Raw genomic sequence first — 13245 nt, 5'->3', positions numbered from 1 at the left:
CTTAAATACTGAGCCCACAGACCGCTTTATTTCAGACGGACACTAAGCAAAAATATAAAGGAAAATGAAGACGTTAAAATTAAAGACTAAACAAAATATATCGCTAAAAGTGTCTCGTTTAAGTAAAAAAAGACAAATGAAAAAAAAAAATAAAGGATCCAGGAGAAAGGTGAGGAGGCAAAAGAGTAAAGAAAAAGAGCAAAGAAATATGTTACTGAGAAAGCCAAGGCAAAATAAAATAAAATAAATAAATAAATAAAATAATAGGGGGGAAGGGGGGGGGGAGAAGGAAGATGGGGATGAGGATGATTATGATGATGAGGCGAAAAAGAATAAAGAAAAAAGAAAAAAATATTATTGAGGAAATCAAGACAAAGAAAATAAAAGGATGGGGATGAAGACGAGTATATATGATGCGGCAAAACGAAACGAAGAAAAAAAAAAGAAAAAAAAATGTATATCACAGATGAAACCAAGACAAAAATAAAAACAAGTGAAGAACGAAGATGAGACAGAGGAGATAAAAGACAATAAAATAGAAAACAAAAAGAATGAAGAGCAGGAGACAATGAACTTTAAATAATAATAATAATAAAACAATACTGAGGAAACCAAGACAAATATATAAACAAGTGAAGGATGAAGATGAGGAGACAAAAGACAACAAAACAGAAAAAAAAAAAAAAAACAATGAAGAGCAGGAGGCAATGAACTATAAAAAAAACAATAATAAAACAAAAACATTACTGAGGAAACAAAGACAATAGAAACAGGAAACAAACAAACGAAGCAACACGACAAGGACGAAGAAGGGGAGGAAGATGAGCAAAAAAAAGAGAGGTTGAGGATGCTGGGAAGAATGAAGATGAGGATGCTGAGGCCGGGAGATGAGGGAGGTCACGTGATACTTACGGGGCCATACATCTCCAGCTCCTTGTACGGGTTGACTGCTATCAGGATGCTGCCGGTGTAGGTCTGAGGGGTGGGGGGGTTAAGGAAGGTACACATGGCGACCAGCTGTGTGTGTATGTGTGTGTGTGTGTGTGTGTGTGTGTGTGTGTGTGTGTGTGTGTAAAAAGTAGACCCGCTGCAATAATAATAAAACTTCAATAGATGTGTGTGTGTGTGTGTGTGTGTGTGTGTGTGTGTGTGTGTGTGTGTGTGCGACCTCTACACCGCAGCCAGCCCGGGTAATCGACCTATAACCACACCCCTTCTCTCTCTCTCTCTCTCTCTCTCTCTCTCTCTCTCTCTCTCTCTCTCTCTCTCTCTCTCTGTCATTCCTTTCCGCTTAGTAATTTCCTCTCTAAAAATAAACAAATGCATTCCTTCCTGTTATGTTTTTCTTTCTTTCCTTGTTTTTTTCTTTCATTCCTTATTTATATTTCCTTCCTGTTTTCTTTTCTTTCATTCATTCGTTGTTGTTTTCTTTCCTTCCTTTTTTTCTTTCCTTCCTGTGTTTTTTTTCTTTCATTCCTTACTTATATTTCCTTTCTGTTTTCATTTCTTTCATTCATTCCTTGTTTTTTTCTTTCCTTCCTTGTTTTTTTCTTTCTTTCCTTCTGTTTTTTTCTTTCATTCCTTACTTATATTTCCTTTCTGTTTTCTTTTCTTTCATTCCTTCCTTGTTTTTTTCCTTCCTTCCTTGTTTTTTTCCTTCCTGTGTTTTTTTCTTTCATTCCTTACTTATATTTCCTTCCTGTTTTCATTTTTTTCATTCATTCCTTGTTGTTTTCTTTCCTTCATCCCTTTCTTATCTGCCTTCCTGTTCTTTTTTTCTTTACCTTTCTTCGTCTATCATCCTTCCTTTATCAGCGTTCACATTTTTCACCTCGTTTTATTCACTGTTTTACTTGTATATTAATCTTCACCTTATGTTCCTTCATTTCCTTCTTTTCGTTCGTTTTTTTTTCTTTAGCTACGTGTTCATATTTTTATATTTTTTTATATTTATAGTTTTTCTTTTACCTTCTGTTTTTTTCATTTTCATCTGTTTCTCGTTTATAAGTGTTTTTCTTCCTTTACACTTCTCTTTCTCTTTCCCTTCTCATCCCTTTCATTCCCTTCTTTCCGATTTCATCCTTTACATCTAACTTTCTTCCCGTCTCTACTCTCTTCCTTCCCTTCCTTCTCTTTGTGTCCCTTTCCTTACTCACATCACTCCTTTCCCTCTTTAACATTTCATTCCCGTTCATTCTTTCTTTACTGTATTTCTTTCCCTTCCAAGTATAAACATTTAGCCATCCCTTCTTTCCTCCCTATTTCATCCTTTACATCTACCTTTCTTCCCCTCTCTACCCGCTTCCTTCCCTTCTCTCTTCGTGTCCCCTTTCATTAGTCACACCACTCCGTTCCCTCTTCTTTACCTTCATTCCTTCTTTACTTATTTCTTTCCCTTCTCCCCTCCAGTATAACCATTTAGCCATTCCTTCTTTCCTCCCTATTTCATCCTTTCTTCCCCTCTCTACCCTCTTCCTTTCCTTCCCTCTTCGTGTCCCCTTTCATTTGTCACACCACTTATTTCCCTCTTCCCTTTTCTCCTTCAGTTTTTCTTTACTTTTCTTTCCACTTTCCCCTTGTAAGTATAAACATTTAGACCGCAGATGGAAGCACATCGTCACCCTGGTCACGTAACACACAGAATAAAAAGAAAGAAAAAACAGGAGGGGAAAAAAAAAGGAAAATGGAAAAGAGGAGAAAGTTGGAGTGAATGCACGGAGAGAATGAGAGAGAGGAAAGAGAAGAGAGGATAGAAGAGGAGACAAAAAAATAGTGGATGGAAGAACTAGAGAGATAGGGAGAAAGAAAAGGAAGGAAAAAAGGAAAGAGAAAAATGACAATGTACGGAGTGAGAGAGAGGAAAGAGACTGAAGGGAGGGAGGAGAGAAGAGAAAGAGGAAGGATAAAGAAAAAGGGGAATGGAAGAACTAGAGATGGGAAGCAAGAAGAGGAAGGGAAAAAGGAAGAGAAAGAGGACTGAATGCATAAAGTGAAAGAAAGAAGATAGAGGTGAAAGGAGGGAAAAGAGAAGAGAGGAGAAAGAGGAAAGAAATAGGGGAATGAAAGAACTAGAGATAAAAGGAACAAGAAGAGGAAAGGAAACAAGGAAAAAAAGGGGAAAAAAGGAGAAAGTTGGACTGAAAATGCACGAACGGAGAAAGAGGAAAGAGAATAGAGGAGAAAGAGGGAAGAAAAAAGAAAAGTAAGAGAAAATGAAAAACCTGACTGAATGAACGAAGAAAGGGGAAAGGCGCAAAGGAGGGAAAAGAAAGGAGAGGAGAAAGAAGGAAAAATAAAAGGGGGATGGAAGAAGAGAAGAGATGGAGGAGAAAGGAGAGGACGTAATGGGAGAGCGAGGATAATGGGGAGGAAGGGGGGAAGGGGTGAAGGAGGGGGAGGAAGGGGTTGAGGAGGAGGGAGGAGGAAGGAAAATGGGTGTATTGGGAGAGAGGAAGAGGAGAAGAGGAGGGGAGAGAGGCTGTCAAAGAGAGGGGAGGAGGAGGAGGAGGGTTAAATAATACTGGGAGGAGGAGGAGGAGGAGGAGGAGGGAGGAGCAAAGGGGTGGGGCGAAGGGCGTGTCTGGGAGTGGGAATGGAAAAGAGGGAGAGAAAGAGAGGGAGGGAGAGAGAGGGAGAGAAAGGGGAAGACATGTGAAATGGTGCTACATGAGTCAGCTCTCTCTCTCTCTCTCTCTCTCTCTCTCTCTCTCTCTTGATAACAATGTTTCCTTCTCTTCTTCGTTATTTTCGTTTATTTATGGATCTTCTTTCTTATCTCCCCTTCACATAATAACATGTCCTTACCACAACCCCCCCCTACTCCCCTCTCCCTCTCCCTCTCTCTCTCTCTCTCTCTCTCTCTCTCTCTCTCTCTCTCCCCCGCTCGGCAACAGTGTGGCGAGCGCTAAAACCATTGATTTCACCTTGGAATAAAAGAGAGAGAGAGAGAGAGAGAGAGAGAGAGAGAGAGAGAGAGAGAGAGAGAGAGAGAGAGAGAGAGAGAGAGAGAGAGAGAGAGAGAGAGAGAGAGAGAGAGAGAGAGAGAGAGAGAGAGAGAGAGAGAGAGAGAGAGAGAGAGAGAGAGAAGAAAAGTAACATTTAGGAGTTTTTTAAGAGGTTGGCTAGCAAAAAAAAAGTGACAGAGAGAGAGAGAGAGAGAGAGAGAGAGAGAGAGAGAGAGAGAGAGAGAGAGAGAGAGAGAGATATTGAGGCAGGAAATCTAAAAATACACACACACAAAAAAACGTCGCAATAAGTACATGAAAACTGGATTATAAGTGCGATGATGCGTGTATTGTTATGACAGATGACCTAATGACCTCAGAGTTCAAGGTCATGACCCCATAGCGAGCGCGTCTACCTGTGTTCTCCCAATGAAGCGTCAGGTGTGAAAGGAAGAAAGGGTGGGAAGAAAGGGAAGGGAAGAAAGGGAAAGGAGAAAGGGGGGAGAGGAAGGAAGGGTAGAGAAAGGGAAAAAAATAAAAGGGAGGGATAAAAGGGAGGAAAAGAGCCAACAATACCACAATTAAAGGCCTCTCTCTCTCTCTCTCTCTCTCTCTCTCTCTCTCTCTCTCTCTCTGATCAGCATTTTTACAACATACGCAAGTCATGTTATGAGAATCTGGAGTACAGGAGAATGGGTGAAGAGGAAGAGGAAAAAAGGAGAAGGAGGAGGAGGAGGAGGAGGAGGAGGAGGAGGAAAAAAACAAGGCAAAGGTTGAGGACGAAGACAAAGACGGGAGACGATGGACGATAAAAAGGAAAGAAGAGGATATGGAGGAGGAAATGGAGGAGGAGGAGGAGGAGGAGGAGGAGGAGGAGGAGATGAGTACACTATAACCCTTTGGTCACGAACATCACCTTCAGAAGAGAGAGAGAGAGAGAGAGAGAGAGAGAGAGAGAGAGAGAGAGAATGCGGGAAAATGGAAAGTAAAGATGCTGGGGCCAAAGGTGAAAGAGGAAGAGAGGGAGAATAAGAGAAGAATAAAAAGTGAAAAAAGGGTAAAATCGTCCAGCATCCGTCCGAATTCGTATACAACTATTTCATTTTTTTTTTCCTTCATTCGGTTCGCTAACTTTTTCACCGTTCCTGCAAATTCTCTCTCTCTCTCTCTCTCTCTCTGCGGGTCGTAAAAAGGAAAGAAAATCCGTCGAAATAGAAAACGAGATATTGGGATGCGGTTTACGAACTATTGAAGTCAGCGAATAAAAGGAGGAGGAGGAGGAGGAGGAGGAGGGAGACGAAGAAAGAAAAGTGAAAAGTGAAAAAAAGTAGAAATGGAAGGAAAATAAGGAGAGGAAGAAGAGGGAGAAGACGGAAACGAAGACGAAGAAGAGAAAGAAGGAAACAAAGAAAGATTGAAAAAGGAGAGGAAGAAGAAAAAGAAGAAGAAAAGGCGAAAAAGGAAAATTAGATCAAGTATAAGAAAAGAAAAATAGAAAAAGAGAAAAAGAGAAAAAAAAGAGGAAGAAGAAGAAGAAAAAGAAGAAGAAGAAGAAGAAGAGGAAGAAGAAGAAAAGAAGAAGACGATGCTTTTTCAGGTGTGCAGAAAACCAATAATTACGGCCGCCAGGTAAGCAAGAATTAATTAAGCAGCTTCGCCAGGTAATGACAAAATAAACAAGAAAAAAAACTAATTGGCTCTTCCATCTAACATATTTCTAAATTATTTCCCAGCGTAGATTATGTAGGATTAAGTTAGTTTTTTTTTTTTTGGCCATTGATTAAAAAAGGTACGAATAATATTAAAATTGGAAGGTATTATCCATGATTCAGTAATACGTGTGCTGTGTTTGTTTGATTTCCACACAAGGTACGGTTGGGTAAGGTAAGGTAGGACAAGGTAAGGTAAGGTAAGGTAAAGTAAGGTAGGGTGAGGTAAGGTAAGATAAGGTACGGTTAGGTAAGGTAAGGTAAGGAAAGGTAAGGTTAGGTAAGGTAAGGTAACGTGAGATAAGGGAAGGGAAAGTTAGATAAGGTAAGATAAGGGAAGGGAAGGGAAGGTTAGATAAGGTAAGGTAAGGTAGGGTTAGATAAGGTAAGGTAAGGTAAAGTTAGATAAGGTAAGGTAAGGTAAGATAAGGTAAGGTTAGATAAGGTAAGGTAAGGTAAGGTTAGATAAGGTTAGATTAGATAAGGTTAGATTAGATAAGGTTAGGTAAGGTATAGTAAGGTAAGATAAGGTAAGGTTAGATAAGGTAAGGTAAGGCAAGGTAAGGTAAGGTAAGGCAAGGTAAGGAGCAGGAGGAGGAGGAGGAGGATTTGAGGGAGGACAAGAAAAAGAAAAAGGCGAAAATTTAAGAAAAAGAAAAGGCGAAAAGAAAAAAGGAAAAGGTGAAAAGAAAGGAAAAAGCGAAAAGAAGAAAGGAGAAAAGAAAAAAAATATAATCTTTTTCCTTTTCCCTTCATTCCCTCATCTTCTCTTCTTTGTCTTCTTTTCTTTCTCTCTTTGTCTCTTTCTTTTTCATTCTAATCTTTAACACACATACTCTTTCTCTTTCTCTCTTCTGTTTTTCCTATTTTCTGATCTTATTTCCTTATCCCTTCATTCCCTCATCTTCTTTGCTCTTCTTTGTTTTCTTTTCTTTCTCTCTTTGTCTCTTTCTCTTTCATTCCAAACTTTAACACATATACTCTTTCTCTTTTTCTCCTCTGTTCTTCCTATTTTCTCTTCTTTTTTTTCTTTTCCCTTCATTCCCTCATCTTCTCTTTTTTGTCTTCCTTTCTTTCTCTCTTTGTCTCTTCTCTTTCATCCCAATCTTTAACACACATTCTTTTTATATTTCTCTCCTCTGTTCTTCTTATTTTCTTATCTTTTTTTTCCCTTTTCCCTTCATTCTCTCATCTTCTCTCCTCTTCTTTGTTTTCTTTTATTTCTCTCTGTGTCTCTTTCTCTTTCATTTCAATCTTTAACACACATGCTCTCTCTTTCTCTCCTCTATTCTTTTTTTTTTCCTTTTCCATTAATTTTCTCATCTTCTCTTCTCCTTGTTTTCTTTCTCCCTTTGTGTCCTTCTCTTCCCCTCTTCTTTCTGTGTCTCTCTTCTCTTTGCTTCCACGTAAGGTAAGGTAGAATTTCCCTCCATACCATCCTTCAGCAAACAATCCTATCCCTTTCTATCTTCGCTTCTCTTTCTTTCTTCCTTCCTCTTCTTTCTTCTTTTCTCTCCTTTATCTACTCTTTTCACAATTCATTTTATTCATCACTATTTTCCCTTCTTTCTATTCAGTTCTTTCTTCTCTTCTTTCTATTCTACTCTTTCTTCTCTTCTCTCCTTTATCTACTCTTTTCACATTCTATTTTATTATTTATCATTTCCTCCTCTTTCTTTCTTTCTCTCTTTCTATTCAATTATTTCTTCTCTTCCCTTCTGTTTCTTTCTTCTTTCCTATTCGTTCTTCTCTTTTCACATTCTATTTTATTCTTCATCATTTCCTCTTCTTTCTTTCTCTCTATTCGATTATTTCTTCTCTTTCCTTCTCTTCTTTTTTCCTCCATGTAAGGTGAGGTAAAGTTTCCCTCCCTCCCAGCCTTTAACAAACGCTTTTTCCTCTTTGTTGACACCGATCAGCTGATGAGGCAATATGGGAAAAGCCAAACAAAGCCTCCTCTTCCTCCTCTTGCTTCCCGCTCCTCTTATTTTCCTTCCCTTCCTCCTCTTTCGTATATTGTTTTCTTCCTCATCTTCGTTTTTTTTACGACAAATTATCTCCTTTTCTCTTGTTTTCTTTTCTTCCTCCTCTTTCATATATTGTTTTCTCCCTTCCTTTTTTTACTCTTTTCCGTCAAATTATCTCATCTTCTCTTATTATCTTTTCTTCCTCCTTCGTTGATTGTTTTTTTCTCCTTCCGTTGTTCCTCTTTTCTCCTTCAAATTATCTGCTTTGTTCTTTTTCTTCCATTTTTCGGCTTTTCCCTCTTATTTTTCTCTTCTTCTTTCTCTTGTTTCTCTTTCCTCTCTATTTCCCTTTTCGTCAATTATTTCTTTCCATTTTTTCTCCTCCAAATTATCTGCTTTCCACTTTTTCCTTCCCTTCTTCGACTTTTGTTCTTATTTTCTATTTCCTCCTCTTTGTTTCTCTTTCCCCTTTCTTTCTTTCTTTCTTTCTTTCTTTCTTTCTTTCTCCTCTTAATCTTTTTTCATTTTTTCCTCTCCATTCCCTTTACCTTTCTTTCCCAAATTATCTGCTTCCCTCTTCTTTTTCTTCTCTTCTTCAATTTTTTCCTTTTATTTTTCTCCTCTTCCTCCTCTTGTTTCCATTTCCTCTTTATTTCTTACACCTCCTTCATCTCTCATTTTCTCCTCTCCATCCCTTGTGTCTCCTTTCTCTCCCAAATTATCTGGTTTTCTCTTCTTTTTCTTCCTCTTATCGCCTTTTTTTTATTTTTCTCCTCTTCCTTTTCTTGTTTCCATTTCCTCTTTATTTCTTTCTCCTCCTCCGTCTCTCATTTTCTCCTCTCCATCCCTTGCGTCTCTTTTCTCTCCCAAATTATCTGGTTTTCTCTTCCTTTTCTTCTCTAATCGACTATTTCCTCGTATTTTCCTCCTCCTCCTCTTCCTCCTTTTCTCTTTATTACTTTTATCATCCTCTTTACTCTCATATTTCCCACTCCTCTTTCTTTTATCTTTCCTTCCTCTTTTTTTATCCCCTTTTTCCTCTTTCCTCTCAAAATATAATCAGTTTACTCTTCTGTTTTCTCTCATATATATAAATCTTTCCCCCTATTTCTCTCTTTTTTTTTCTTTCTCTTTCCCTTCTAATTTTTATTTTTTCTCCTCTTCACTATTTTTTTTTCTCCCAACTCTTGATAACTTCTTCCTCATCCTTGGTTCCCGTCTCTCTCTCTCTCTCTCTCTCTCTCTCTCTCTCTCTCTCTCTCTCTCTGACCTTCATTCCAAATTTCTTCACTTTTACACTAATTCGCTTTTTCATTACATTTTCTTTACTTTTCACTTAGTTTCCCGTTTTCTTCTCATTCTCTCCTAGCTTTCTCTGCCTCAAATTCTCACACCTTTCCTTTCTCTTTTCTTCTTCAATGTTTCTTTTTTCCTTTCACCTCTTTGTCATTCTACTCCTACTTCTTCGTCACCTCTCTCTTCCTCCTGCTCCTCCTCCAACTCCTCCTCTTCACACTTCTCTCTGTTATTCCTGCTAACACTTCATTCTCTTCCAGCAACTCCTCCTCCTCCTCCACCTCCTCCTTCTTCATCACTCGGGAATTCACGCTAATCAAACCTTCCATAAATAAGTTCTTACACCTGGAGGCCTGTGTGAGAGAGAGAGAGAGAGAGAGAGAGAGAGAGAGAGAGAGAGAGAGAGAGAGAGAGAGAGAGAGAGAGAAAACGAACAAAGAGGCGAGGTTTAAAACAGATAAGATAGAAAGTCCACTATACAGGATATCCCATGTGTGTGTGTGTGTGTGTGTGTCCAGCTGGGCTTTATAGTGTGACCCACGGTGAGAGAGAGAGAGAGAGAGAGAGAGAGAGAGAGAGAGAGAGAGAGAGAGAGAGAGAGAGAGAGAGTCTTTAACATTTCCCCTTTTCAAAACAAACACTAACAGCGACAAAAAATTACGACTTAGAAGAACAAGAAGAAGAAAAAGAAAAAGAAGGACGAGGAATACTAAAACAAAAACAACAACCCCTATTACTACCACTACTACTCCAACGATACTAATACTAATACTACTACTAATAATAATAATAATAATAATAATAATAATAATAATAATAATAATAATGATAGTACTGTGCGACACGTGTCTGGGTATAATAATTAAGGATGTTGAGTCACGTCTGGATAGATAAAAACTTAGTACGTAGATAACTAAATGTCAGGATACGTAGAAATTCCCATACGCCACCTCTCTCTCTCTCTCTCTCTCTCTCTCTCTCTCTCTCTCACCTTCCCCCTGTCACCTATAATTAACTGGAAATGAGATGGAGAGTTACTAGGCTGCTGTTGTTGTTGTTGTTGTTGTTGTTGTTGTTGTTGTTGTGGTGGTGGTGGTGGTGTTGATAAGGCCGTCTTTAATAGCTTTGGTGTTTTTTATTTGCTATTTCTTTAGTTTATGAATGCTCGTATAGTAGTAGAAGTAGTAGTAGTAGTAATAGTAGTGTGTGTGTGTGTGTGTGTGTGTGTGTGTGTGTGTGTGTGTGTGTGTGTGTGTGTGTGTGTTGTGATATCCGTCCATCCTGCTCACCCACTTAACACACACACACACCACCACACGTACTTCCTCCTTTTTTTTTTTTTTTTTTTACATTCCCATTGCGTGAAGTGTTTCCGTCTCTCTCTCTCTCTCTCTCTCTCTCTCTCTCTCTCTCTCTCTCTCTCTCTCTTTTTTTCATATCCAAACACTCTATAGAGAGAGAGAGAGAGAGAGAGAGAGAGAGAGTCAGTCAGTCCAAACATTTGTAAACACTGCCAGAGGTATCGACGGGGGTAAGGCAACACCTGGGAAACACACCTTGAGGGACCAAACTGACGCAACTCAAACACAAACAAACACTCCACACAGCCAGCCCAGGTAATAAGTGTCTCCGTGTCATGAAGCGCCAACACACACACGCACACACACACACACACACACACACACGAAGAGGATGAAAAGGTGAAAGAAAAGTAAGAGTATAAAGGACAAGGCAGGTAAACCGGAGAAAGAACAGGTGAGAAAATGTAATAAGTATAAACACGAACAGAGGATAGACGAAGTAAGAAAAGTAAAGTAAAAATATAAGTAGCGTAAAAAAAAAGATAAGTGAAAGTATAAAAGCTTAAACTGGACGAATAATGATAATAATAAGTGGGATAACACACAAACAAACACACACACGAAACAGAAACAACAACAACAAAACGAAGATAAAAAAAAAAACGAAGAGGATGAAGAAATGAAAGGTGAAAGTGAAGTGAAGTAAAAGTATTAGCCCTAAAACAAAAACAAAAAATAATAATTACAAAAACATACACACAAACACACACGAAATAAAAAAAAATAAGAGGATGAAAAAAGTGAAAGGAACGTAAAAGAAGTAAAAGTATAAGATCGTAAACCGGATAGAAATATGTGAGAGTGAAATGAAGGTAATCGTGTGTGAAAGACGTATGGGAAAAATACTGTTCTTTCCTTTCTTTTCTTTTTTCCTTTAAAGATGAATTGCAAAACAGGTATAACGCGTCTCCTCCCTCTTCTTCATCCTGTTCTTCTTCCTCCTCCGTCTCTTCCTGTTCTTCCTTCTCCTCTTCCTCCTCCTTCTCCTCCTCCTGTTCTTCCTACTCCTCCTCTTCCTCTTCTTCTTCTTCTTCTTCTTCTTCTTCTTCTTCTTCTTCCTCCTCCTCCTTCTCCTCCTCCTGTTATTTCTCCTCCTCCTCTTCCTCTTCTTCTTCTTCTTCTTCTTCTTCTTCTTCTTCTTCTTCTTCTTCTTCTTCTTCTTCTTCCTCCTCCTCCTCCTCCTTCTGATGCTCTGAGTTCATTCCTTTCCTCCCTTTTATCTTCCCACCCTTCATTCCTTTCCACCACACACACACACACACACACACACACGGACAACATTCCATGACTGACATAAAAAATACTAAACAAAGAAAGATGAGAAAAAAAATATTCAGTACAAATATGCAACAGCGTGGAACAAAAGACGGTAACACACACACACACACACACACACACACACACACACACACACACACACACACACACACACACGAGTTGAATGCAAAAAAAAAAGTAATTCCTACGTGTAATCGTGTGTTGCTGGGTGTATGCGCTCTCTCTCTCTCTCTCTCTCTCTCTCTCTCTCTCTCTTGATGTATGTGAAATCAATAGACTTACGTAACTAGCTTAACAAGGGACGTGGAGAGAGAGAGAAGAGAGAGAGAGAGAGTGTTTGTGTGAGAGAGAAGAGCACTAAATATTCGCTTCGATAATGCAAATTCTCTCTCTCTCTCTCTCTCTCTCTCTCTCTCTCTCTCCGATGCTTATCAAGACGTGTGTTCACCTCTGCTCGTTTGTGCGTCTGACGGTATAACTTTCCCTCTCGTTACAAAGACAGGTACACGCTTTTCACATATAGGAGCTCAGATGTGCAAGGCTTGATTGGCAGGTGTGTAGCAAAGTGCCGGAGGGAGCACAGAGGGTTAGCAGATGTGGAGGAAGGACGGAGCTCACCCTGGAGGTATTTTCTCCCTCCATACCTCCCTTCCTCCCACTCCACCCTCTCTCCCTCTCCTCTCTCGTACAGGGTTAGGGGGAGGGAGGCAGGGAGAGAAGGAGAGTGACAGAGAGGGAGAAGAGAAGGGAGGGCTCTGTGGAAGGGTGAAGGGGTTGAGGGAAATGGGAGTTAAATGGGAGGTGGTGGAGTGAGGAGGGAGGTGGAGTAATAGAGGGAGAGGATTGGAGTGAGAGAGGGAGAGGAAAATATTGAAGACGAACAGAACATAAAAAAATGGATGACAAAAACACAAAACATAAAAAAAGAAAAAAAAAGCGAGAAAATTATATGAAAACACAAAAGAAAGAAAAGAAAAAAGGGAAAAGAAAGAGAAAAGAAAGAAAAAATACACCAGTAGAAAATCAAATGAAACAAAAATAAAGAAAAATATAATGAAATGAAATAATTAAACCAGACTCTCTAGTTAACTACGCAATTAAGTAACTATCTAACTAAATATTCAACTAACTGTCTGATCAAGAAGAGGTTGGATAAATTCATGGACAGTGAGGTAAGGTGGGGTTAGGTTTACAGGAGCTGCCTTGTACAGGTAGAGGAATATGGAAGGAAAGGTAAACGAGGGAAAGGAAAGAGAAAGGAGAAATGGGGAAAGGAAGAGGGATGTGAGAAAACGAGGGAAGGAAGGAACGGATGGAGATGAAGGGAGGGAGGGAAAGGGAGAAAAAATATGGAGACAGAAATAGGAGGGAGGGAGGAAGGTAACAAATTGAAGGGTGGGAAGAAAGGAAGGGAGGAAGGGGAGAAGGAAAGGGGAAACCGGCGTAAAGGGAGAAGATACAGACAAGAGAAAGGAAGGGAGAAAATACCCAAAAAAGAGAAAGGGGAGGGGAAAGAGAGGAAGGAGTTAGACATGAAAGGAGAAGCAAGGAAAAGAAGAAGGGAAGAAAGAAAGAAGGGGAGAACGAAGGGAGAGGAGAGCAAGACGGCATGGAGAAAGAAGCTAGAGAAGGAAAGAAGGGAAAGAGAACAAAAGGAAGAGAAGAGAAGGAAGAGAGAAAGGGAGAGGAG

General features: G+C 39.4%; 1 protein-coding gene across 2 annotated transcripts in view; it reads right to left on the bottom strand.

Moving 5' to 3' along the window:
- The window catches only part of LOC126998036 (unconventional myosin-X-like), a 114110-nt gene that overhangs the window by 30062 nt on the left and 70803 nt on the right, over window positions 1-13245 (bottom strand). For both annotated transcript variants that reach the window (XM_050859334.1, XM_050859335.1), the window contains exon 3: window positions 913-975. In XM_050859334.1, coding sequence (XP_050715291.1) covers window positions 913-975 — 63 coding nt within the window. The remainder of the gene's footprint in view (window positions 1-912; window positions 976-13245) is intronic.

Source organism: Eriocheir sinensis, chromosome 13, assembly GCF_024679095.1.
Source record: "Eriocheir sinensis breed Jianghai 21 chromosome 13, ASM2467909v1, whole genome shotgun sequence".
NCBI classification, from domain to species: domain Eukaryota; kingdom Metazoa; phylum Arthropoda; class Malacostraca; order Decapoda; family Varunidae; genus Eriocheir; species Eriocheir sinensis.
The sequence above is the reverse complement of the archived record's forward strand: the minus strand, read 5'-3'. Positions and strand labels throughout refer to the sequence as shown.